The 26,440-nt window shown below is 39.2% G+C and overlaps 3 protein-coding genes across 21 annotated transcripts in view; 1 reads left to right on the top strand and 2 right to left on the bottom strand.

Moving 5' to 3' along the window:
- The window catches only part of ORC1 (origin recognition complex subunit 1), a 29,771-nt gene extending 29,330 nt beyond the window's left edge, over positions 1–441 (bottom strand). For all 3 annotated transcript variants that reach the window (XM_038558015.1, XM_038558017.1, XM_038558018.1), the window contains exon 1: positions 303–441. The gene's annotated coding sequence lies outside the window, so the exon portion shown is untranslated. The remainder of the gene's footprint in view (positions 1–302) is intronic.
- The window catches only part of TUT4 (terminal uridylyl transferase 4), a 134,720-nt gene continuing 108,581 nt past the window's right edge, over positions 302–26,440 (bottom strand). For 5 of the 17 annotated variants that reach the window (XM_038558007.1, XM_038558011.1, XM_038558005.1 and 2 more), the window contains 3 exons: positions 23,052–23,210; positions 22,016–22,131; positions 20,714–20,833 (listed from right to left, as the gene is read on the bottom strand). In XM_038558007.1, the coding sequence (XP_038413935.1) occupies positions 22,043–22,131; positions 23,052–23,210 (248 nt within the window). In that variant the 3' untranslated portion in view covers positions 20,714–20,833; positions 22,016–22,042. The other 12 variants (XR_005370214.1, XR_005370213.1, XM_038558008.1 and 9 more) reach the window with 8 other exon arrangements.
- PRPF38A (pre-mRNA processing factor 38A) lies at positions 629–15,215 on the top strand. The gene is made up of 10 exons (XM_038558025.1): positions 629–900; positions 3,212–3,371; positions 4,903–5,024; positions 7,624–7,709; positions 10,406–10,516; positions 12,894–13,006; positions 13,581–13,607; positions 13,715–13,812; positions 14,263–14,311; positions 14,800–15,215. Exons 1-10 carry the CDS (start codon positions 771–773, stop codon positions 14,840–14,842), a joined length of 939 nt encoding a protein of 312 aa, XP_038413953.1. The 5' UTR covers positions 629–770; the 3' UTR covers positions 14,843–15,215.

Below are 26,440 nucleotides of genomic sequence, written 5' to 3'. Positions count from 1 at the left end.
GCAGACAGGCGGCCCAGTTAAGACCACTTCTGAGAACCTCAGGCCGCTGAGGACGGGAACGCTCACGCGTCTCTAAGGTTGGCTTCCGGTGCCTCAACTGCACTCTCAGGCCCTGGGGGAGTGGGAAGCCCTTTATAAATCGGGATGTGGAAAAGAATGCTCCTAATGGCCTTGGGACAGGGCCTGGCAGTCAGCAGCGCGCAGTGGATATCCGCTGGATGAATCAATGACGGAGTCCCCAGAGAAGAACTTCTCCAGTCTCCGCGGCTCCGACCCCCGTCCCGCCCGGGACTGCCACTCACCGGGCACCGAAGCCCTCCGCTCCCACCGTCTCCGCTCCGGGAGTTCGTCGGGCCGCAGCGACTCCAGCCTGCGCCAGCTGGACTGCTCTCAAAGCCACGCGCCGCACCGGAGCCCAAGCAGGTTGAAAATGAACCTCGCTAGGCAAGGTGGAGAAAAGAAAATTTCGCGCCAAAAGCCATGGCCCCGCCCCCAGGCTGCCCCACGTTGCGTCACCAGCCAGCCCTCTAGCCCCGCCCACCTACGCGAGGCGCGCGCCGTACGTCCGCCAACGTGCCGCGGCCATCATTGATTCGGTGGGCGACGCTGCTGGCGGAAGGAAGTTCTTTCCTTCGAAGCATTTCCGCTTCCAGATGGTGGTCTGAGTTGCTTAGGCTCCCTCCGCCTTTCTTGGTCTCTCTCCGGTTCGCCTTAACCTGGATGTGACGCATTAAAGGACCCGACGGAAGTAGAACTGAAGGCGTCCTAAGATGGCGAACCGTACGGTGAAGGATGCGCACAGCATCCACGGCACCAATCCTCAGTATCTGGTGGAGAAGATCATTCGGACGCGAATCTACGAGTCCAAGTACTGGAAAGAGGAGTGCTTCGGGCTGACGGGTGAGCGGGCGCGCGCGGACCCTCCTCCACCCTGGTGGCCCCGTTCCGCGGACGGGGCGCGGGGTACCGGCCCCGGCGGGAGACTGGAGCGGAGTCTGTCAGTCACACAGAAAAATCTAGCACCTGCTGTGTGCCTGGATCGATGTTGGTTGGGCTTTGGGGACACGTGTGAGTCTGCTGCGGCCTGATTCTGAGGGTGTCTGTTGGGTTCTCTGCGTCTATTCATATTTAACGATAATCTCCCGAGTTCTCAAACCCTCTTAAACTCGGAGACTCTGAAGTCCTTAAAGGAACCTTAACATACCTGAAGCCCAGTTCCTGGTCTTTCGTTCTCTAAATCTGCACGATAAAAATAAATAAATAAAAAAAATAAATCTGCACGATGTGCAGTTATTTCCACGTTCGGGTCCTAATAGAAACCTTAGTTCTTCCGAGAAGGCTTCCAAGCCTTGCAGTCTTCGAATTCTGGCTCCTGATTTTAGTAGCTCTGCTTTGCCGGTGAACGATGTATGCCTTCTTCTGCTGTAGAACGGGTATCTTGCCCACCTCAACGATTCTAAGGAGTAAAACGCGTCATGTATAAGGAGAATTTGGTATGGTTACTGGTGTGTATTTTAAGAAGCACCCAGCACTACTCTGTGCCATCACTGTCGCTGCCACGACCGCTGTGTGTCCCTGGACGTGTCACATCGTTTTTCTGAGTCACCGTTAAATTTTGGAGTTATGTGAATTTTGGGTGAATTTTGAGGCCTTTTCTCACTGCAGGTTCTCTCCTTGTATGATCTTACCTGTAGATGCCTTCAAATTTCTCTCTTCAGCCCAGATCGCCCTCTGAGATCTCAATCTCTAATTAAACAATCAGGCCAACTCAGTATGTCCAAAAGTGAACGTGTGACCTTTTTCCTCCAATGCTAGATTATGTTCCCTTGTTGTATAATTGTATTGCATCCTGCATCTTATTTTAACTATTTGTCGCATTTCAATTATTTTTCCAATGCTTTCTGCCTTGCCAGACTGTAAACTCTGTAAGAGTAGTAATTTTGTTCTTCTTTATCATTCTACCTATATCTCTAGTATTTAGTACCTGGCTGTAAGTGTCAACTGTAATGTTGAATGAATTAATAAGAATTTATCTTAAAGGAACTTGAAATCTGATTTATAAAATGATTTTCCACTAATGGAATCTCTCATACATTATTTGCTGTGTAACATGTAGATGTTAACATTTATTTGTACTGTCTCATTTAACACTCACTATAGCCCTTAAACTTTTACCTTTACTGTTCAGATTTGAACTGACAGTCAAAAAGAAAAAAAGGTAAAAAGACTTGCCCTAGAGTTCATATAGCTAGTGTTTATTTTTGAAAACAATTGTGGAAGGTTGCTTTTTTTTTTTTTTTTAAGACTATTTGAAAGAGAAAGACCCAGAGAGCACAAGTAGGGAGAGGGGCAGAAAGAGAGGGAGAAGCCGACTCCTGCTCAGCAGGGAGACTGACATGGGACTCAGTCCCAGGACCCTGAGATCATGACCTGAGCTGATGGCAGATGCTTAACTGACTGAGCCACCCAGGCATCCCTTGTAGAAGGTTATTATCCCTATTCTGTGGATGACATTTACTTAAAGTTTTTTTTAAAAATTTTTTTTATTTATTATTTATGATAGTCACAGAGAGAGAGAGGCAGAGACACAGGCAGAGGGAGAAGCAGGCTCCATGCACCGGGAGCCAGACGTGGGATTCGATCCTGGATCTCCAGGATCGTGCCCTGGGCCAAAGGCAGGCGCCAAACCACTGCGCCACCCAGGGATCCCGACATTTACTTAAAGTTATGTAGTTATTGGGTCGTATACTGTTGCTGTTTCTTTTAGCTCCAGATTTGGCTGCTTTTCTCCAGACATAATGGTGATAGACATGGACACTGGAGATAGACTGCTTACATGTAAATCCAGGCCCTGCTACTCTCCGGTGGTGGACATTGAGCAAGTCACTTAACATTTCTTAGCCTTCATTTTCCTTATCTGAAAACAGCCTCTGTGCAGGAATTTCATGGCTTGTTGTGAAGATTAAATGAGATAATATGACATGCTTAGGAGAATACGTGGCATATAGTCATCCTTTCTTGTATATTGGCTGCTGTTATTATTATTACTATTAATACACACACTTCTAATATTAAATTGTTGATTAGTATTGAGGAGCACCAAACCTTGAACTAACTTATCTCCATTTCAGACTGGGAAGAGCTTGGCCCTAAATTATCTGAGATGCCACTTTGTTTTTGTTTTTGCCTTTGTTTTTTTTTTTTTTTTTAGCTGAACTTGTAGTGGATAAAGCCATGGAGTTGAGGTTTGTGGGCGGTGTCTATGGTGGCAACATAAAGCCAACTCCTTTTCTGTGTTTGACCTTGAAGATGCTTCAAATCCAACCTGAGAAGGATATCATTGTGGAGTTTATAAAAAATGAAGATTTCAAGTGAGTGAAATGTTGACTAGCTAATTTAAAAGCTTCAATTTCAGTGGGCCAGAATTTGGCTTCGGTTAAGAGGAGTGAAAGCAGTGTATCTTGTTTCAACAGAGTTCTACTCTAGGATTTTGGCTCCTGAGGTCTCCAGTGTGTATTTTGTCTGTTCTGATTGTATTGATCTTCTTTACATTCTCAGTCCTGGTAACTGCTCCTCTCCCCCAGAAAGCATTTCACAAATGGACTGAAAATATATTAAGCAGGAGTGAGCACTTAGTGTGTTCATAGCACTGGATGCTCAAAGATGAAGAAAACTACATCATGTGGTAGATAAGCAGGAGAACTTTGGTGTAGGTGGAGGGAGGTTCATGTCCAGGCTCTGTTACTTATTATGACCTTAGAGAAGTTTGTGAGCTTTACTTTCTTTACTTGTAAATGGAGATGATGATACCAGCTCAAGGTTGATAGGAGGGTTAAAGAAGATAGTGCTGTATATCTCACAACACAGTGCCTTTTGGTAAAGACTCCCAAAATGTCAGCTGCTCATATTCTTGTATTACTTATTCTCAAGGAACTCACAGACAAATATAAGAGACAAACATAGTAGCTAATTTTGTACCATCCTCTAAGGGATTTACATATAATCATTTACTTAACCTTCACAACAACCCTGCAAAATTATTATCTCCGTTACACAAGGTAGGAAACTTAGGACAGATTAATTTCCTTGAGGTCAGATACCTAGTAAGTGGTAAAGCTGGCTTCAGTGTTCAAATTCTTTACTATTCTGTTGTGTTTGTCATATAAAGAAACTGTTGAGTTTCAAATGCCTACTCGTTATTCCAAGTGAAGAATTTGAGTGGGTAGTTGGATATAGGAGAAAAGAAAAAGGAATCTTACAAAACAGTAACAGCTAGAAAATAGCTTTCTTACTATGTGCTATATGCTACGCTTAGCACTTTACACACATTTCTTACTAAGCCAACAAATTAGGCACAATCATCTCCATTTTACAAGAATTGAGAAAGCAAGTAACTTGCCTAATATAACAAAGTCAATAAGTAATGGAATCCAAATTGCAACGCAGATGACTTTTTTCCAGAACTAGCACTCTGTGCTGCCTAGCAACAATTATATATATATTCAAGTGTATGTATATTATTTCTTGTACTATTAGTAAACATATTTTATATGTTGTTAAATTCAGTATCTCATTTGATTCTTAGAGTAATCCTTTAAGGTAAATTGGTTCCTATTTTCCTGTCATATATAGACTCTAAATAGACTCTAAATATGATAGACTCTGAAAGTTGAGCAACATGTCCCAAGTTCCTGCAGCCAGTAAGTGGTAGAATGGGAACTTGAACCCAGGTTTCCATATTTTAGCTTTCTTTCTGCTCCATGTTGCCTCAAAATTGCAGTTCTCTCATCGCCAAAGAAGAGAAAGAACTTGTTCATCCACTGCTTTCATGAGAAAAGCCAGGTATGCAACTCAAGAACAAGAACTTTTTAGGATGGCCTACTGTTTGTCTTCTTCTGTCAGGTATGTCCGCATGTTGGGAGCACTTTACATGAGGCTGACAGGCACTGCAATTGATTGCTACAAGTACTTAGAACCTCTGTACAATGACTATCGAAAAATCAAGAGCCAGAACCGAAATGGGGGTGAGTATGGTGCTAAGGGTCTGGACCTTCCTCCCTGAACCAGTTTTTATTTCACCAATATTTCTGCTGCTTTTTTTTTTTTTTTTTAAGATTTTATTTATTTATTCATGAGAGACAGAGAGAGATAGAGAGGCAGAGACACAGGCAGAGGGAGAAGCAAGCTCCATGCAGGGAGCCTGATGTGGGACTCGATCCCGGGACTCAATCCTGGCACTCGATCCTGGCACTCCAGGATTACGCCCTGGGCCGAAGGCAGGCGCTCAGCCACTGAGCCACCCAGGGGTCCCCATATTTCTGCCTTCTTGTTGTAACATTGTGAATGCCCATCATCGTTGTTGTTACGGTCTTCATTTCAGGTTCTTCACCTCCTGCATGGAGTATTCCATTAGACTCCTAGCTTCCTGTTAGTCTTGCCCAATCTGCCCTTGTCTGCCTACTTTTCCAACTACATCTTATATCAGTCTCAGTCTTGCATCATGTACTTTTTCCAATGTACTCCATCCCATCTGATCTGCCTCCAGAATGACCTCGTAAAAGCCTTACTCAGACCTCCCAAAGTTAGTTTTCCATGTGTTACATCATCACGGTTATTATTTTTTTTAATATTCTATTTATTTATTCATAAGAGACACAGAGAGAGAGAGGGGCAGAGACACAGGCAGAGGGAGAAGTAGGCTCCAAGCAGAGAACTCGACATGGGACTCGATCCCGGTCTCCAGGATCACGCCCCGGGCTGATGGTGGCGCTAAACCACTAAGCCACCTGGGCTGCCCTTTTTTTTTTTTTTTTTTTAAGATTTTACTTATTTGAGAGAGAGAGAGAACAGGAGCAGGATGGAGGAGGAGAGGGAGAAGCAGATTTCTCGCTGAACATTGAGCCCAACATAGGGCTCAGTCCCAGGACTTTGGGATCATGACCTGAGCCAAAGGCACACACTTAACTGAGCCACCCCAGTGCCCCATCATCACAGTAATTTTTAGTGGCCTCTTTTTTTTTTTTCCCCAAGACTTTATTCATTGATTCATGAGAGACAGAGAGAGGCAGAGACAGAGGGAGAAGCAGGCTCCATGCAGGGAGCCCGATGCAGGACTCGATCCCGGGACTCCAGGACCATGCCCTGAGCCAAAAGCAGATGCCCAACCGCTGAGCCACCCAGGCGTTCCTTCTTCTCTAGCACTGTACTTCCCACTGCAGTATAAGTTAAGTGTACTCAGACTTACATAGGAATCCCACAGTGGGCAGCTCCATACATTTTACAAAGATATTTTTTGTGGAAAAGGCAGATTCAGGGTAATGCAGTCAAAACCTTTTTCTTCTTAGTGTCTAACTAGAATTTGCTTTTTACCTCTACATGTAACATTAAGAAATAGAAAGCCAAGAATTTGTTATTTTACTTTAAACTTTTATTAACTTATTACCTTGTTTATTGAATACATAATTAAGTGCCAGTATCATGCCAGGTACTGTGCTACATACTGAAAATAACATGGTGAACAAGATGGACATGGTTATGGCCGTCATGGAATTACTTATGTTTATATTATGTTAAAAACTAAGATGGGGTTACTCAACCTATTGACAATTTGATCCAGATGATTCTTTGTTATGCGGAGCTGTCCAGCCCATTGTAGGATGTTTAGCCATATCCCTGGCCTCTATCCACTAGTTGTGGGTGACAAAGTTAACTGCTGCTTGAGAACCACTGAACTAAGGTAATGTTTACTATAACAATTCTAAAAAGCTTTTGCTTTACCATATAAGATACATGCTGTATATTTAGAAATATAGCGGGTTCACATGAGAAATTGTACTTGAGTTATATAATCTATTCAAGAACATCACCGTGGGTGGCTTGGTTGGTTAAGCATCTGCCTTCAGCTCAGGTCATGATCCCAGGGGTCCTGGGAGTAAGCCCCGTGTCAGGTTCCCTGCTCCGTGGGAGCCTGCTCCTCCCTCTCCTCCCTGCTCTTGCTCTCCCTGTCTCTCTTTCTCTCAAAAAAAATAAAAAAATAAAAAAATAAAACTTTTTTATAAATAACATCACTCCTGGGCACTTGGATGGCTCAGTCAATTAAACATCTGCTTTTGGCTCTGGTCATGATCCCAGGATTCTGTAATTGAGTCCTACATCGGGCTCCCTGCTCAGTGGGGAATTTGCTTGTCCCTCTACCTCTCCCCCCTGCTGTACTCTCGCTCTCTTAAATAAAATCTTAAAAAAAAAAAATCACCCCTATACCACTTAGATCTGTTTGTGCATGCTTTTGTGTTGGGTCTCCTGCTAATTGGGACAGCTTCATTCATCTCTTTATCCTCAGCTCCAAGAAGAGGCCTGATACAGATGGCCTCAGTAAAGGTGAGCTGAATGAATGAGGTAAGTGATGACAAGGCTATGAATGACTGTAGTTTGACCCCAGGTCTGATTAGTAATCCCTTCTCTGTAACCACACTGAGTGGTTTTATTAGTAAATGTGTAGGGAAGGGAGGCTGCAGAGGATTCACACTTTCTATACCAAGTATTTTATAATAGAGTCTTGCACTTTTATTTTTTGACTATATAAATTTATTTCCAAGTTGCCTGAGCATATGATTGTTCTTTCAGAGTTTGAACTGATGCACGTAGATGAGTTTATTGATGAACTGCTGCACAGTGAGAGAGTCTGTGATATCATTCTACCCCGGCTACAGGTAAGAGATAAAGGTCTCTTATCAGAGTTGCCCTTCTTTCCCCAAGACAGGGACAGAGGAGTACACATACACAATAAAACACTGAAGCCTATGATCTCAGGGGTCCTCTTAACTAGTCTTCATACCTATGAAAAAGGGGATTGGGAGAGAAAAACAGAAGTAAAGTATTTGAAGAGTGGGGCTTTAAAAGGGAGTAATACAGGGTGCCTTTGTGGCTCAGTGGTTGTGTGTGTGATGGGCTCAGGGTGTGATCCCAGGGTCCTGGAATTGAGTTCCACATCGGGCTCCCCACATGGAGCTTGCTTCTCCCTCTGCCTGTGTCTCCGCCTCTCTATATGTATGTCTCTCATGAATAAACATTTTTTTTTTTAAAAAGGTAACACAGGAAATGACTTTTTAAAATGTTATATGAAGGAAATTGTAGGCTGTAAAACAGATAAGAGGGTCAGGAGTGGTAGACTAAGATCTTAATCTCTTAAATGTCAAACTTTATAACCCTGTTTAGTGATAAATGAGTATCCATGAAGCACTTTTCAGGAATGGGTTTTGCAGAGTATTATTTAAAACTGTTAAATACAAAGGGAAAACAGTAGGTTGCCTAAAGAGAAAAGGAATGATCTATAATGGAGAGATGACTGAGCAGGGGAATAGATTAAATTTCTGGGTTGTTGTTATAGCTGACTAGCTGTGGAACCTGGTTTTATTTTCCCATTTATGAAATGGGGGACTTAGACTACTTCACTGGTCTTTAAACTACCCTGTGGGACTGTTTAAGGCTACAGAGAGGAATAAAAGGAAACAGCCCACATATTCCAACCAGAGTAGCTCTTTTTTTCTCTAAGGCACATATTGAGCTTGAAAGTGAGATTTCATTTGAACAAAGGCTTTTTTTTTTCTTTTAAATGGCTTTATTAATGTATAATTGATGTACATTAAACTACATGTATTTAAAGTGTGCAGTTTGGTAATTTTGCCATTTGTGTGTACACCCTTGAAACTCTTCACAGTCAAGAATAGTGAACCTACTTGTATGTGCTGTTTTTTTCCTTATTACTCAGCATAGTAATATATGTTTCACGATAATTCCTTCAAAGTAGGAAATAGAATGAATTGCAGATATCTGATAAATGGGTCAGATGAGGCAGCAAATCAGCTGGATAAAAAGTAGTTGGTAGATGAGTACTCACATTTAAATGCAATGTACCAACTCTTCCTCCACAGCGATCCAGTAATAGGACTCTATAAAAATCCTAAAAATATGTATGCTATATCTGTTTTAGTCTGTATTGGCTACTGTAAACTGTGTAGTGAAGAGACTTCAAAACTGAAAATCTGCTTTCAGGGCCCAATTCTCACACTTCATTGTGGTTATGTTAACTGTCATTCTTATTAGCTGCTCTCATTTTTAGAAATACTATAAGAAATGGATTATTTTGAAGTACAATTATAAGGGTTCGAAAACCCATTCAGCTTTAAAGCAAGCCAATTGATGCAGATAAGATGGTCTGAATAGAGTCTAGAAGACCGCAAAACATGCCTCACTGAGAGAGAAACTGAAATCTGACTGGTGTACATTTTATCACCAAGAAGTGTGGTCTGGTGTGGGTCTGTGTGTCCTGGAAGTGACCCTTAAGAACACCTGCTCTGATTCTGTTCTTATTAAGCACCTCATCAATTTAGCTTCTGATGTGTCCTGTCCTGACATTCCAAGAATCTGCTCTGGAATAAATTCTAATTTCATCAAACATCAATACTGTGAATTAATATATCGATTTTAGTCTGAGCATTAGGGATTTGGGATGCCCTGTCTGATACGGTCCTAGATCCCAAACTATGGTGATTGTGTAACTGAAGAGCCTTTTTCCAAGGAGCTCTTTAATGAGGATTGACTACACAGAGTGGTATCTTTGTTTCACTTCTGCCAACCATTATAGAATTTTGTTAGAGATAAGCTAAATGTTATTATTTTAGGACTATCCAACATTCTTTATATCCTGGGCACAAGAAAATGGTAAGGGATCGTATGACTCAGGCAGTCCCATTTGGCATTTTTGAACTCATCCTTGCCTTTCAGGTCCTTAATCACACAATAAGCCAGCTAAGCCACATCTCAGAAGAAAATGGAACAAGAAGATGGATCGTGTATATCCTATAGTTTGTTCAAAATGTGTGACTCTACTAGACTGTTCCCTAAATCCCAGGTCAAGTAAAGTTGATGCTATTCCAAACCAGGACCAAGACAATCTTCAGCCCCCAAACTGGGCTGGGCCTCACTGGGTCTCTTAGGGTAGATTTTGCTTTACCCTGTCTTGGAACTACCAGCCACCAGTCACAGCTCTGAACTTACATTGGCCCTTGTATATGAAGCTCCCCCCTTTTTTTTTTTTTCAGGGCTACATCTATATTGATTGATATTTCAGTGACTTTTAAGTGTAAAAGATCACAGAGAATAGAGCCAACAGAAAATGAAGTTCCCTTCAACTTTGTATTTATGTAATTACAGGGGGATGTAAAAGTATAGATTCCAAGTATGTTAAATTCCTTAAGAAAATTTTGAACTGTCTGGAATATCTTTGAAATGAAATTGCCTCAGCTGTTCATCACCAGTTTCCCGTCTATCCCAGAGCCCCAGTGTCAGGGGTTCAGGACATAGAGGAGACAACAAAGCCCCCTGACTCTCATTATGCTTTCTGTAGAAACGCTATGTGCTAGAGGAAGCTGAGCAACTGGAGCCTCGGGTTAGTGCTCTAGAAGAGGACATGGATGACGTGGAGTCCAGTGAAGAGGAGGAAGAGGAGGATGAGAAGGTCAGGCACCTGGGAGCTTAAGGGTGCAGGAGGGATAATTACTGGGAGGGGATGAGGGGAATGGTCCTTCCTTGTTTTGTTTTCCGACTTTAATTTTTAACTTTAACCAAAAAATACAATATTTATCATTTAAGAGTATGGGCATTGAAGTTAAATAAGGCTTTGATTCATATCTCAGCTCTCCATAATCTTGTGTAAATTAATCTCTGTCTTTCCCTTAGTAAAGAAGAATGATACCTATTAGGATTATTATGAGCATTAAATGAGGTGATATACATAAAGCCCATTGCATATTGGACATTATAAGTGACTCACAGTTGGTAGCTATTAATATAAATACTTAAAATAATAATACTGTTCATAGTTGAACCTATCCTAAGGATTAAGCTAGCTTAAGGAAAAAAAATAATACCTACTGCATGGTCATGTTTTTTACTAGTTAAAATGTTGACAAGTTGAAAACAGCCCAGCTGTCAGGAAGCAGTCAGGTTAACTATTAGCTCAACAGGCTTTTAGCCATTAAAACTTATGAAAAGTATATGATGTGGAAATGCTTATGGTTAGGAAAGAAGGATCTGAAACATCCATGTTTAAAATATAATACTCTGTATCCAAAAAGGGTGGCGGGGGGGGGGGGGGGGGGGGAATAAAAGAAACGGTGGATACTGACTGTAAATGGAAGTGTAGCTCTGAGCCAGTAGGCTCCCTTTAAGAAGTGCAAAAGGAAACATTCGTTCATGAATTTAAAGACTTCTAAGGCTGAGGTGCTTTTTTGTGGTGAGTGAACCAAAAGTAGTCATTCTGTTTTTCCTTTTTTTAATGGATTTCAATCACTTTCAAAGTGGAGAGAATGTGCCTCCATTTACCCGTCACCTAGCCGCCATAGTATCAACTCAGCCATTTTATTTTTTTTCTAATGTCTTCCAAATTGTCCCCACACCAGTTTTCTTGACATAGATCACAATCATCAGTATATCTCATCCGTATCTCAGAAGAAGCCTAACCATGATAACTATTATCACCCCCAAATCATCAGTAATTTCTTAATGTCAAATATTCGGTATTGAAAGGAACATATTTTATGTTAACCAGAATTTAAATAAAACTTGAAACAAGGAAATAAAATATTCAGTATTCACATTTCCCCAATTGTCCTATATTTAATAGTTTGAATTAATATTCAGAGAAGGTCCATAAATCAAGTCATATTATTTTACACAGATTTTTACAATCTGTATTTTTCTGATTATGTCCCTGTGGGGTCACTTAACATGTTTGTCTGTCCCTTGTATCTTCTGTAAACTCTTAGATCTGGAGGCTCAATTGGATTTGAGGTTTTTGTACCCTTTGTAGTAAAGCAACACTACTTCATAGGTACTCGTGTGTACTCTTCGTAGGGTGAGCAAAGTCTGTTTCTCTGCCTTATTAGGAACCACTGTGCCTAAATGATCTCTGCCTAGACCCATTAGGGGTTATAAAATCATGATGTTCTAATTCTTTGCTTTTTCATCATGTTACCTATAACACTGCTATAAAATCTCCCAAGTCAATACTTAGTTTTTCTTAGGTACAGTTGATATAGAAAAGAGAAATACTGGGTTACTTATCAGTTTTTAAAATAATGAGTTGAGTCCATAATATCCTCCCAATGTGATGAATGTGCTTTTGTCCTTGGTAACATAAACTCATGGATTTAAGCTAATTGGAGGTGTTTTGAACCAGGTCCTTGTTGATGATGAAATCGTCCCCTCTTTGGCCAAAGGATCACTCCCCCCCCTCCCCCCACACACACACTTGACTCATGAGACTGACAACAACCATGGTAGTCTCAGACTCCTTACCTTCTGACGATACATTCTAGTCACGTTTTATGCTTCTGGCCCCAATCTGAAATTGCCATTTTTCCAGGGAGCCATTGGTTTCATTTACAGGGAAAATGGTATTTAGATACCACACTCTGGGCACTATAAATGCTCATTGCTATGGGTTTGGTTGGTGTTTCTAGGTCTTTACAGTTGGCAAACCTAGAGGAAAAATTTAAGAGTAAAGTACACTTTGTACTTAATTTTACTGATCTTACACCTCTCTTTTCACATTGGAAATCCAACCTTTTAAGGAGATACATGTAATTACTTAGCTCTCACAATTCTCACATAGTCCCAGAATAGTGGTACCAACACTGGAATAGTAGGATTATTGGAAACGGTTTTTTATTTGGTAGTTCTTTTTGTCCTTAGGGTTATCTATGTATTATTGTGTTTTAAATTCACTTGAAGGTAGAATTTGGGACAGGTTGAGGAGGGGAGTGTATGTCCTACCCCTAAATAGTTCTGTGTTAAGTCTGTGCTCAGCGTTGACCTATCCATTTCTTTCCCAGTTGGAGAGAGTGCCATCACCTGATCATCGCCGGAGAAGCTACCGAGACTTGGACAAGCCCCGTCGTTCTCCTACACTGCGCTATAGAAGGAGTAGGAGCCGGTCTCCCAGAAGGTAAAGCCCTAATCCTTGGCCTCTTCCAGGGAAACTTTAAGCCTGGTAATTAATACAGAAGTTTGGATTTCAGGGAAGGAAAAAATTCAGGTTGTGGGGAATGTTTGCCCAGTATAGGAATTGCTATAAAACCACCACCTGCAAAATCTCCGTGGTAGATGATAACCATTTATTTAGTTCACAAGTCTGCATCAGTGATTTAAGCTGGGCTTGGATAGGCAGTGTAAGTTCACGTACCTGTTTTGTGGTCAGCTTTCTATTGGCTTTTAACGAGGATACCTGGGGCAACTCATCTCTTCTGTGTGTGTCTCATTCTAGGCTAAGTTAGGCATGTTCCCTCAACTGTGACAGAATTCAAGAGCAGACAAGCTCAATCATGCAAGTTTCCTTCCAGTATCTGTTGGTATCACATCTGCAGATACCCCACTGGCCAAAGCAGGTCACATGGCCAATCCCAGACTTAGAGTGGGAGGATTCTAATAAAAAGTTATGTAACAAAGGTCATGGATAAGAAGTGGGTGAATGTTTGAGCAGTGCGCCTAACTAAGGTTCTTCCTCTTTTCTTTCTGTGTAGGCGGAGTCGGTCTCCTAAAAGGAGGAGGTAGGCCTTCAGTTGACTTGTAATGAAGGATACAGCTTTTGGGGGATGGAGGGGTGTGATGTGAGTATAAATGTCAGAAAAAGGAGTCTAACCAATCATTTCCACAGCCCCTCCCCTCGCCGAGAAAGGCATCGGAGCAAAAGCCCAAGACGTCACCGCAGCAGATCTCGAGATAGACGGCACAGATCCCGCTCCAAGTCCCCAGGTATAATATTTGGGACTTTTGCTATTGGTTATCTTAAATGTAATAGATGCTTGACCTTCTCCAGGACAGGAGTGCCTAGCTATATGACTGCTTAAAAGAAAAGGAAATGAAAATCTGCAAATTAAGAATTCACATCTTTACTTTCTCATAAAAGCTTTACTGAAAGAATGATGAACTTCACTTTTTTCATCTGAAATTATAGGAATTAAGACCCTATGTGATGTTTGTGAAATTAACCATAACCCTCAAATGCATATGAAATGGATTCAGTTCTGGCACTCCACCGTAAACAAGCACCCCCATAAACAGTCCAGACAGGTGCTATCAAGATGTGTGTCTAGCATAAGCCAGAAAAAAATATTATGCCGGTGAAAGGGATTGAAAGAAGTGAAAATGACAGTGGAAGAGTAGGTGGGTAGAGTACTTATCTAGTGGCCTTTTCTTCCCCAGGTCATCATCGTAGTCACAGACACAGGAGTCACTCAAAGTCTCCTGAAAGGTAGGGATTGACTTATTTTAAGAATTTTTTTTACTCAAACTTCCAATCACACAACTAAGTCAGACCTGAAATTTTGTTTTGATGGGGATATTTAGGAACTTTATTCCAGGACAAAATTGGCCTATTGCCCTGAGAATTACTAGGATTATGTATTTGTTCTGTGTTATTTTGTTTTTTCCATGTAGGATTGCAGCTTTGGAGAGTGGGCCATGAGCTTTGGTCTCAGGAGACCTGTGGTTAAGTCCCAACTTTGTTAACAATTAACAGTTGGGTGACATTGGACAGGTCACTTTCATTTGATAAACTTTAAGATAGTAATACTTGCCTCAGTGTTGCGCTTAGACATAACACTAAGCACATTTAATGAATACTAGATGTCATTTCTGTCCCCATCAGTATCAGCATACATACATCTTCCTCAAAAGTTCTTGCCTACCTTCTTAAACAGCTGTTAAATTTATTATGGTTCATATGTGTTACCATTTCAGATCTAAGAAAAGCCACAAGAAGAGCCGGAGAGGGAATGAATAATGGACTCAGTTTGGTATTAGATCAGATGGCCACCTGTGGATCTAAAGGCATCTGTCTTTGTGGAAGGATTAAGATCTTGCTCCCCAGGCAGCTATGAGAATATTTTAGCTCTTTGTAACCAATTTCTCTCTTTTTTTTTTTTTTACTTAAGTGAAAGAGGTGCTGAGTTTTGTATCTCTCTTTGAATTGTAATCCATTTGAGGAATAGTGCTTCCCAAGGGCTGCTTTTGACCCCTTTGTGCAACCAATCTTGACTGTACTCAAATTTACAATGGTAGAAAGGATTTGAGGGGTGGAGAGGATGAGTGACAAGGACAGGATGTGGCTGCCTGTTGACCTTTTGTTATTAAATTTTACACACCCATTTTCCATTTTTCTGTAGTTTAGTTTTGTTTTGCTCCATTATGGGAACTGTTCTGAGAATTCTGAGATTTATTGCTGCTGATAGTACACTCAAAAAATCAAGTCAGTAAAACCTACAACCTCCAGCTTCTCCCCGCCCCCCGCCCCCCCCCCCCCCCAACCATGTAGGAATATTAGTAGGAAAACTGACGAGTTAGCAGCAGCTTTGTAAGAAGAAAATGCATTCAAAAGTAAGGCTTCTCTGGATCATTGGATCATAAGCTAAGGCTTCTCTGGACCAGTTACGTTGAACAGTTCAACAATGAAACTTAAATACCTTTTATACAACATAATATAATGTATGTTCTTTTTCCCCAAGAGCCTTGGATTCTAGGTTATGGTGCTCAGCCTTTATCTTGTAAGCACTGACATTTATCCAAGTATAATCAGTAGCAGTAGGGTACTAAGACTGAAAAGAAGAAATTATCTAATAACCCCTCAGGGGTTTTGACCTGTATTGCTGGAAAACAGTGCCATACATTCACAAGGCTAGAAAATAGAACAGGGAGAGGCCAGGCTTTAGAGGGGCATATGGTGAAAGTTGTGTTGGTAGGAAAAAATGATGCATTCAGTTTATCCTAAAGTGTAATTAGAGACTGCTGTAATATAAATAGGAACTGGAGTTGAGCCAAGAGATCTAACCCTGAATTGACAACATTTAGGTAACTGTGAAAGAAGTAGAATTAAATGGAATTGATTGCCCATTGAGGTGTGTGTTTATGTAAGAAAAACCAACAACAGAATAATTGGCAACACTCAACACTGGTGAAAGGAAGCAGTGCAATCAACCAACTGAAAATGTAAAGGAGCCATTCAAGAAAGGTAGGAGAATTAGGAGACAGTATGTTGAAGAAGCTAAGTCTGAGGATTCAGAAGCAAAATAAGAACTGTAAGGTGTCCACAGGCGTTGACAATAGGGGGTATTGGGATCTTTGCTAGAAGAGTTCAGTCTACCAGTACTTACCTTTCCTCCTTTAAAAAGGGAAAAGTGAAAAAAAAGGAGTGGGGAGAGGGAACAATTTTGACTTCCTGCAGCTCTGGACCCAGCAAGAATTATGAAGACCAACTGCCTCACAGGTTCCAGTTTCCTGGGAAGCTTTATCTGGTCATAAAATAAACATTCTTTTGATTGCTGTTGACTTGAACTTTGCAGCAACGTTAAAGCATTTTGGGATATTTGAAATTTCACATTCTTCAGAGATTCCTCTCCTGATGATACTTGAGCTAATAAAAGTTGACCATAAGAGCTATTGTTATCCATTATACAACTATATATAGGACTGCCTTTAAGGATTAAATATAAGCACATCTATTTACATCTGTTAATAGAGTCCCAGCAGTTAGTTATTTCTTTACCAAAATGATCTAGATGCAAAGAAATGTCTCTGGTTTAATGACCTATGGACCAATCAAGTTATCATCCTGTATTATTGTTAAAATATTCACTTTAAAGTCTAAGATAAAAAATTCAAATACCTGCCCCTGCCCCCCCTCCCAAAAAAAAACCCATGCAGCTTTTAATAACAGAAATAAGCCTCCCCAAACAAACTATGAATGCATACTTACTTATTAGGTATATGGTGAAATCTGAATCAATAGTACAGCCAACCTATAGCAGGAAATAGATTGTTCCCATTCTTTCTTTAGTTCAAAGAGCTAAGAGTTCTTGAGTGGGATGTGTTGAACATCTCTCTAAAGATTTGGTATATTACTGAATTCCAGAAGAGGTGGAGCTAAAGACAAACTTGGCTGAGAGCCATTTCTGTCATCTGTGTGCTAGCCTACTGGATGAGGTCTTGGAACTGTAGTATTCTAACTTTATTTGACTGGTCTATTAAGAAACATTTTACATCTGTACACATATATTCTGTAACTAAAACAGATGTCAGGAAAAAATTCTTTATGTAAAATTGATGTATTTCCTGTACAGTATTTTTTTAGTATGTTTTTAATATTGGATGTAAACCACTAAATTGATTTCACTTCCTAAAATATGGTGAAAGTCTTCCAATATAATAACCCAACTGAAAGCTCATTCCTCTAGCCTCTTTCCATTATTTCTATCATATAGATTGACCTACGGTTAAATAAGTATTAATGAGATAAGAATGATCACAGATGCTGGTCACTCCCTACAGAAAGTTAAAGTAGTACGTTCTTCACAAAGACTATAGCAAAGTGATGTTTTAAATGCACAAAGTATAAAAGAAGTTCAAAGATGATATTAAAACCTAAGATGGAAAATAAGCTTAATAGAGCTTAACTGAAGATCTGAAAAATTGGAGAAAAGCCTTTTTAGAAAACAGTATAAAATAAGGCATAGAGAGAATAGGCTGGAGGAAATAAATACTGAAAGTCATAGAAAACTTAAAAGCTACAAAGATAATAAAATACCTGAAATTGGGATCCCTGGGTGGCTCAGCGGTTTAGCGCCTGCCTTTGGCCCAGGGCGCGATCCTGGAGTCCCAGGATCAAGTCTCACACCGGGCTCCCAGCATGGAGCCTGCTTCTCCCTCCTCCTGTGTCTCTGCCTCTCTCTCTCTCTCTCTCTCATAAATAAATAAATCTTAAAAAAAAAAAAAAACACCTGAAATCCTACATAGGCATAATTTACATTATTAATGAAGAGAATTGAGCAAATTAGATAAAATTTTCCTGAAATAAAAAGCAAAGCTTCAAGAAATATCCTAATGAATTTAAGATATAAAGGATTATAGGGATATACCTAAGCAGAGAAATCAAGTCTTATATAAAAGAGAAAACTTCAGAAGCTGGTCTCCTATAGCTCTAAAGGTCTGCAGAAAATAGTGATAGGAATTTTATACCTAGCCAAAGCTGTCTTTAAAACATAAAGAGAAGGGTGCTTGGGTGGCTCAGTCAGTTAAATCTCTGCCTTCAGATCAGTTTATGATCCTAGGGTCCTGGGATCTAGCTCTGCATCAGGTTCCCTGCTTTTCCCTCTCTTCCTTGCTTGTGCTCTCTCTTGCTATCTCTGTCTCTCACAAATAAAATCTAAATAAAAACAATGGGAAATAATTGTAGAACTCAACTTATATGTGAACACTGTCTATATAAGAAATAATATAGGGACACCTGGGTGGCTCAGTTCTGGAGCATCTGCTTTTGGCTCAGGTCATGATCCCAGGGTCCTGGGATCAAGTCCTGCATCAGGCTTCCTCTGAGGAGCCTGCTTTTCCCTCTGCCTATGTTTCTGCCTCTCTTTGTGTCTCTCATGAATAAATAAATAAAATCCTAAAAAAATTAATATAACCAAGAAGTAGAGGAACTGGTAAACATTTTTTTCATAACAGGAGCCATGCATGATCTCTAACTAAAACATACCTGAAAACTAGGAAAAAATAACCAGCCTCTTTAATGTTTTCTAGAATTGTCCTAAATTTTAAGGGGAATCTTTTAGAACTAATCTTTTTTTCTACTAAAGTTTAGAAAAAAACTTTTGAGTATTTCATCTCACATTTTGTTAAATCCAAGTGAAATTAACCTGATGATGTATACACACATACATATATATACACATATATATTAGATTTTATTTATTCATGAGAAACAGAGAGAGGCAGAGACACAGGCAGAGGGAGAAGCAGACTCGCTGTGGGGAGCCCAATTGCAGGACTTGATCCCAAGACCCCCGGGGACCAGAACCGGAGCCACCCAGGTGCCCCAACTTGCTATATTTAGTAAACAGCATATGAGCCCACTTTTCTAAAACTCTATGTATGTGTGTCTATGTTTAAGAAAGATCGTTGGGGCTAGGGGAAGGTGCCTAGCTGGCTCAGCTGGAAAAGCATGTGGCTCTTGGATCTCAGTCACAAGTTCTAATCCCACATTGGGTGAATGAGAAAATAAAAAGTTGGAATGGATAAAGTTCACCAGCTATTAGGTATTTATTTCTGGTTGATGGTCTTTTTATACTTTGATTTTTATACTTTGTTTTTATTTAATGTTTCCTTTTTTTTTTTTAATACATTTAAATTATCCTTTAAGGAAAAAAAATGAATTGTTTGGACTTTAAAGTTATTTGATAAGCTTACCAACACAGTTTATATACTGTTTGCTGGGACCACAAAAATGGTAACCAGCTTTCCTGGAGGCAATTTGGCAGTATGTAGCAGGAACTTATAACTTTTATCCTTTTTACTGAATAATCCCATATATGAATATAAATTCACCATACTAGAATAATAAACACAAAAATAGCTTTATCCTATCATTTTACATATTATTATATATGAGAAAAGCAGAAATGCCCATCAGTAGAGGACTAAACAAATAAATGGTACATCATTAATATTCATAGTTTTGAATGATCTTTAATGACAATGAAAATATTAATATTTCCATGTCATTAAACATTATACAAAACATTTCAAAACAATACAATCTTATGTGTGGGGTGTATGTGTACTCTGCAGAAGATTGATAATTTGAGCACTTTTCAATTGCTCCACAATGAATCTGAATTCACAATCACAAAAGTTTACAACTTTGAGAAGTTTGCATACTTCTAAAACTGAGCAGCTACTGTATAAATGACAAACTAAGAGTATTCTATTTTTCCACTTGCTACAGTTTTGCCATTTATTGAGCACTGGTAATTGCTAAAGGAGACACAAGTCATAGAGGCATTCCTTCATTTCACTTCACAGATACTGCGTTTTTTTGTTGTTATTTTTTTAAACCAAGGTTTATGGCAACCCTCCATAAACAAGTGTATTGGTTTTTTGTCTAATGGCATATGACAGAGACACCAAGTTGTCTGTATCGTATTTTGGTAACAGTAATCTGTGTCATGGTTTGGGTGCCACAAATTCTGCCCATGTAAAATAGCAAACCTAACAAATGGTTGTTCTGACTGCTCTGTTGACTGGCCACTCCCCTGTCTCTCTCCCTCTTTGGACTTTCCCATTCCCTGAGACAACAATACTGAAATTAGGCTAACTTTTAACCCCAATGGCCCTGAGTGTTCAGGTGATATGACAGGGCGATTGGTGTGGCAAACTTCAGTTGTCCTATTTCAAGAAATTGCCACAGTCACCCCAACCTTCACCAACTACCACCCTGATCAGTCAGCCCTCAGCATCAAGTCAAGACCTTCCACCAGCAAAAAAAATTACAACTCACTGAAGCTCAGCTGATGGTTAGCATTTTTTTTTTTTTACAATAAAAGTATATTTAAATTAAGATGTGAATTTTCAACATAATGGTACTGCACACTTAATCAACTACAATAGTGTAAACATAACTTCTATACACTGGGAAAATCAAAAAAGGCATTTGACTCACTTTATTGCAGTGATCTGGGACCTAACCTGCAAGATTCTGAGGTATGCCTATATTTTAACACAAAAGCATACAACTGGGCCAGCTATCTCATTAACAAAACAAATAAGCGAACTCTACCATTTAGTAGGATTCTGAGAGATACTGATCTTAACATTTAATAAATACCTTTTCAGGGCTGCAAATTTGGCAGGAAAGCCCTCAACCTCCTGCAATAGATTTCAAGCATCTTGCAAGCTGGAAAATATGCCAAAAGCCCAGGTAGTCTCCTATTTAAGTAATGCATATCTGAGGAAGCAGAACAAAGATAATACACTGTCCTTAAAATACATTTGTATTTACTTATTCTGCAAATTTCCAAATCTATACAATCATTTAGTCCAAAATCCCTGGCAAATATATAACTGGGGGGGCGGGGGGTGTTCAGATAAAATTACCTCACTGCAGTGTACCAAAACACCACCCAATAAACAAAAATTTTAATTTCAACTATACTCAAGTGACCACAACCATTACTGGTAAAAACCATCTTGGGAAGTGTGCATTCCAGGTAGTAAGAGAACTCAGAATGGATAATCTGGCACATGCTAGTACTTCAGTAAATAAGAAATATCTCCCTCCACTCTGTCAGTATCACTCTGTTTAAAAACTCTCCTTCAAAACATCTGTTTCAATTCTCTTTCCAACATATAAATGTGCTACCTTGGATTTCACTTTGTTTTGCACCTCAGTTTTCTCAATGATAGAATGGAGATAGCATATGTTTCTGTCAACTTCATATGGGTATTGTGAAGATCCAGTAAAAGACATAAAAAAGATCCTTGGATCTCTAAAACTAATTCTGTAATTTTGAATACTCTATTCACAGAGAGTAAAACAAGTCTCTAAATTGTTACATTGTATTTCCATGATCTAACAACCATATAAATTAACCAAATTTGACTCTTGTCAAAAAGATTTATTAACTTAAAATAGAATTACTTCAAATACAGACAAAAGCAACATTCTGTTCAAGTTTGAATATTTTCAATATACAAGAATGTAAAAGAAAAAAATTCTGAATCTTCATGTTGTAGTTTTATTTTTTTTCTTTTTTTTTTACCTTTTAAAAAGTTTTGGCACTACAAGGTTCTGTAAAGAATAGAAGTGACAAATTTAAAACACATGAAAGTTTTTCCTAATTCTTAAGAACAATATATATATAAAGTCTGAAGCAACCAAAGTATGAATACAGCTAATAGAAAATAAAGAATGTAATTTTTAAATTCTCTCTTTATACAATTCATCAAGATTAAACAAAACAAAATTCCCTTAAAAATAGGGTAATAAAATAGATGAAATTTGTATCACTCAATTTGGTGATACTAGTAAAAACTATAGTTCATATTTATATACAAATAATACAGTCTTTAAAAACAGTCTTAGAATTTAAATAAGCTATCTAAACGTGTTAAAATTTTAAATCAGGACCTGATTTGTTTTGTTTTCCATTAAATGTCACTTTTTCTGCTGAATGTAACTGACATTGAGGTACGGATACCCTTGAGACAGCAGGATTGGCTGGTTGCTGTGCATCGGTAGACCAGCTGAAAGAAAATGGACTCGCATTACTCCGACACGTTTCCTCTTGGTGGGTGGGGACAACGCTCTCTACACCGACGGGTGGCACATCTGTCTGTTGGACACAACACAGACAGGAAAACTGAAAGGCTTGTGCCTGTTTATCTGAAAACCCTTAGAATTTAACTTGTAGCTAATTCTTTTTTTTTTTTTTTTTTTTTCTATAAAGAGGACATAACACATGTCAAAACATTTAGCAGGGGAAGGAGGAGGGCAGAAGGGAAATGGTATGTGAAAGAAAAGAGAGATGAAGAGGAGGAAAACAACAAATTCACCAAGGAAGAACTTCAGACTCCCCCTACAACCCCACCGAGCCCTAACCAAAAGTAACCAAAAGTAACTTTCCTCAACCCTAGTTCTTTACTCTGAAGAATAAGCACAGTCAGTGCTCTGCTACTTGATAATACAGGGATGCCCCTGTACTACATGGATAGTTTAGGAAGGCTAAATGGAGTCTGCACCAGTGGCTTCCCCTTAAAGTTATCATTTCATTCAGTCAACATTTCCTGAGTCCCTTAAGTTCTTGAACTCCTAGTTATATTATTTTTTCAGCTAAGAACTCTTCTCCTGTAATCTCCAGGAAAAAAAATCCTGTATCTCTAGTTCAAACGTCAAAATCTTGTGTGAATTGATCCCTAATGTCCATATCTCCTGTTAACTCTGGTCCTGTTCTTGTCTATTTTACATGCCTGGCTCTCCTAATAAAATATGCATTAGGTATACAAGTTTTACTTAATTCTTGCTTGAACAACAAGCACCTGACACACAGTATGCTCTCTTTATTGAATGCATAAAATTTTACTCCTTGTTTCTGGCCTTCACGTAGCTTCCTTTGTCCCAGAGTAAAACCCACCCAGCCTGTTAATGAATTTGTAAGCAACGGTACCTTGAGTATAGAACGGTTTGTTGGGCTGAAATCTGGCATTTCCCTGATGCATGAAGTTTTGATGCAAACCATAAGGCCACGAAGCTGGGACAAGAGGGAAATGGGGACGTGGTGCATGTTCCCAAGGAATTGGAGGATTTAGTCCTGGAAAGCCTGGCTCTGCATTTTAACAAGACAGGAAAGACATACTTTAAAACATCAGTTTGTTCATTTAAATACACCTTCATTCCACAAAGATGTATTGAGTACCTACCACTGGACAAGAACAATGCTAAATGCGAGGATATCAAAGTTTTTAAAGAATCAAATATGTAACTGTGTTCAAATTACTCATAAGAGAGACATACAAGAGGATGACATATAATATGTGGTCACTGCTGGAATAGATGGGTGGAAGGTGTTCTAGAGAGGGCACTAACATATTTGGTTCAAGGATAGAGAAGGTTTTTCTAGGATGATTAAATAGAATTTTTAAGCACAAGGAACAAGTTAGGCAAAATGGGGCAAAGAGGGCATTTTAGACAGAAGGAATAGCATGTACAGGAAACAGGAAAGCACAGAAGTTTGGGAAGCTGCAAAACAAATAGCAATACAAAGAAAGGAGTAAAGGCAGGGAGTGATAAGAAAAAAGGCTGGACAGGGTAAGGTAAAATTTACATTTCAAAGAACTACAGTACATCATTAAGGAGCTTACATTTTACCCTAAAGACAATGCCAACTATCCTAGAAATAATTATATCATGGCCTGAAAGTTGATTCTATTAGAAACTAAAGCACCTGGTGTAATGGTTGAGAACTTGGGCTTTGGAGCCAAAGAGGCTGAAGTTCAAGTACCAGTTCCAAAAATTATAAAGGTTCCGTTAAGCACCTCAGGTTATTGTGAGGATTAAATTAGATAACAGAGGTAATGTGACTTACAGAAGTTCTGGTATATAAGTAAGAACTCAAAAACACTATGAGTGCTATTCTTTCTATGGCAAACCACCCCACAGTCTACGTCCCTTTAAGATGTATCTATAAGTAAATCTTTCAAAGTGTAACTTTTTAAAGTACTCACTAAATCTTTTGGATCATTTTTGGTGACTTTTCTCATTCAGGGCCATAATGTGGCAGGAAATAATCTGAAAGACACTGTCCTCATTCACTGAACTTCCTAGCAGGAACTCAAATTAGGAGGTACGGGATAGGGAGGAGTACACGGTAAAAAAACTAAAACCCATACTAGACACATTCTTCACAAGCTCAGTCTTCTTGGGAGGTAACCAGAAAAACAAAGCAGCTGGTTCATGGAAGTTCATAAAATCAAGTTACAACTAAGAGCTGAGGCTATACTATAAGGTATACTGTTTTTCTTTAAACGAGACTGGGCATACATATTGAGGTCCAGATGAATTGAGAAATGATGTTTTAACACAGAAAGGTATTTCTTAGAATACATTCCAATCTCCCTTGGCCATTTTTCACAACCAAATATTTTCATAATACAAACATGGAGAGAAGGGATAGCTAACACAACTGGAGGACAGAATCAACAAGAATTAAGGGCGTCCTGCAGAAAGTAAGGTAAATTTAAAGGTGGGGGATGACTGATTAAGCCAAGCTTTCTCACAAAGCAAAAGGAGGGGAGAGTGAGCAAGAGAGGTAAGGGAGAGGACTTTCTAGGCAGATGGAACAAATTAATTAACAATTAGGGATAAGAGACAGTATGGTGTGTTTCTGGAATGTTAATTAGTTCATTAAGGCGTAAAGAGATCAACTAGTGATGGTACACGGAGGACTAGAACTGTAAAAACTGAGCCACTATACCAAAGGGCAAGGCACTGGTGGGTCTGTGTTCATGTTTACATAACTCAGTAACTATCAAGGTACATGTCATGACATATATACAGTGAACATTTGTTGAGTGACAGAATGGTTATGTATGCCATATATCCCTTGACCTTGGAAATCTAAATGAGTTCCCACATTCTGGCATCTCTGCTCAGCAAACTGCATTATCTCTATTGTTCAAAGAGTAGAGATACCTCCTCCATCATAGTGCTCTAGGTAATAGCATTATTTTTGTTTTAAAAGTACTGTACTTAGGGACGCCTGGGTGGCTCAGTGGTTGAGTATCTGACTTTGGCTCAGGGTGTGATCCCGGGCTCCCCTCAGGAAGCCTACTTCTCCCTCTGCCTGTGTCTCTGCCTCTCTCCCTGTGTGTCTCATGAATAAATGAATAAAATCTTAAAAAAAAAAAGTACTGTATTTCTTTTGAAAATTGATAAAGGGAAAGAATCAAGCTTAGTCTATTTTTCCCCATACAAACTATATTTCAGGATAATCAACTAGCTAATAAGGGAAAGTTCTTCATAGAAGAATCACAAATAGTGCATAGAAAATCATCATTTTACAACCCTTAGTGAAATAATGGTTATCAGCAGTAATTATCTAGGACAGCTACAACTATTGTGTAAAAATTAATGAGGAACTTAATAATGAATAGAACAGGCTGACTTCGCCTAATTCATTGATCCATCTTAGGTCACCAAAAGAGGAACAGAAAGTAAGTTCTTTTTAAAATGAGGGAACAAGAACCATATAGCACCAACCAAAAAGTAAAATTCTTGCTAACAAAACTAACCTGAATCTAATCCAGACTCTGGACCTAACTACCAATTTACAGAAAATATGGGGACAGAGGTACAATTTAAACAATGCCCCCAAAATAAAATTCACCCCCCCCCAAAAAATTTCACCCAACACCAGAATGTGGGAAGTTCTATAATTTCTTAAAGTTTATACGGGGTTTTGAAAAAAATAGGAGAAACTATTATAAATTAAAGAAGGCTTAAGAGAACAACCGTATATAAAGTATGGGGCTTTGTTTGAATCTTAATTCCAAAAAATCAACAGTAATTTTAGAAAAATAGGTAAATCATGCACCTGTGCCAAAATTTCTTGACAGTCATGCAGAGGGGGGTTAAAAAAAAAAAAGAAAAGAAAAGAAAAGAAAAGAAGAAGAAAGAAAGAAAAGAAAAGAAAAGAAAAAAAAGAAAGAGAAAGAAAAGAAGAAAGAAAAAGAAAAAAAAAGAAAAGAAAAAGAAAAAAAAGACATAAAACGAAAAAGACGAAACAAAAAAACCAATACATGAACGAAGGAAACTACACTAATAACAAAGCAATAAAGCCCCGACCCATCTCCCGACCCGCACCTACCACAACGCACGAAACTCCCCCCTACCAACCTCCCTACACCCCAAAAAAAAGAACGAAAGAAAAGAAAAAAAGAAAGAAACTAAAAGAAAAAGAAAAAAAAAAAAATTACAACAAGGACTGGGTATTAGAGGACACTGGCTTTGGTAATAATAGTCTCGTGTGTGTGTGTGTGTGTGTGTGTGTGTGTGTGT

Source organism: Canis lupus, chromosome 15 (assembly GCF_011100685.1).
Source record: "Canis lupus familiaris isolate Mischka breed German Shepherd chromosome 15, alternate assembly UU_Cfam_GSD_1.0, whole genome shotgun sequence".
Classification (NCBI taxonomy): domain Eukaryota; kingdom Metazoa; phylum Chordata; class Mammalia; order Carnivora; family Canidae; genus Canis; species Canis lupus.
This window is presented reverse-complemented; position numbering and strand designations above follow the sequence as displayed.

What these genes read in the sequence shown, in the direction of transcription:
- PRPF38A (XM_038558025.1), top strand. Translation starts at nt 771, where the DNA reads ATGGCGAACCGTACGGTGAAGGATGCGCACAGCATCCACGGCACCAAT. An exon ending in TCATTCTACCCCGGCTACAG is followed by an intron (nt 7,710 to 10,405) that starts GTAAGAGATAAA and finishes TGCTTTCTGTAG; the next exon opens with AAACGCTATGTGCTAGAGGA. An exon ending in AGGAAGAGGAGGATGAGAAG is followed by an intron (nt 10,517 to 12,893) that starts GTCAGGCACCTG and finishes TTTCTTTCCCAG; the next exon opens with TTGGAGAGAGTGCCATCACC.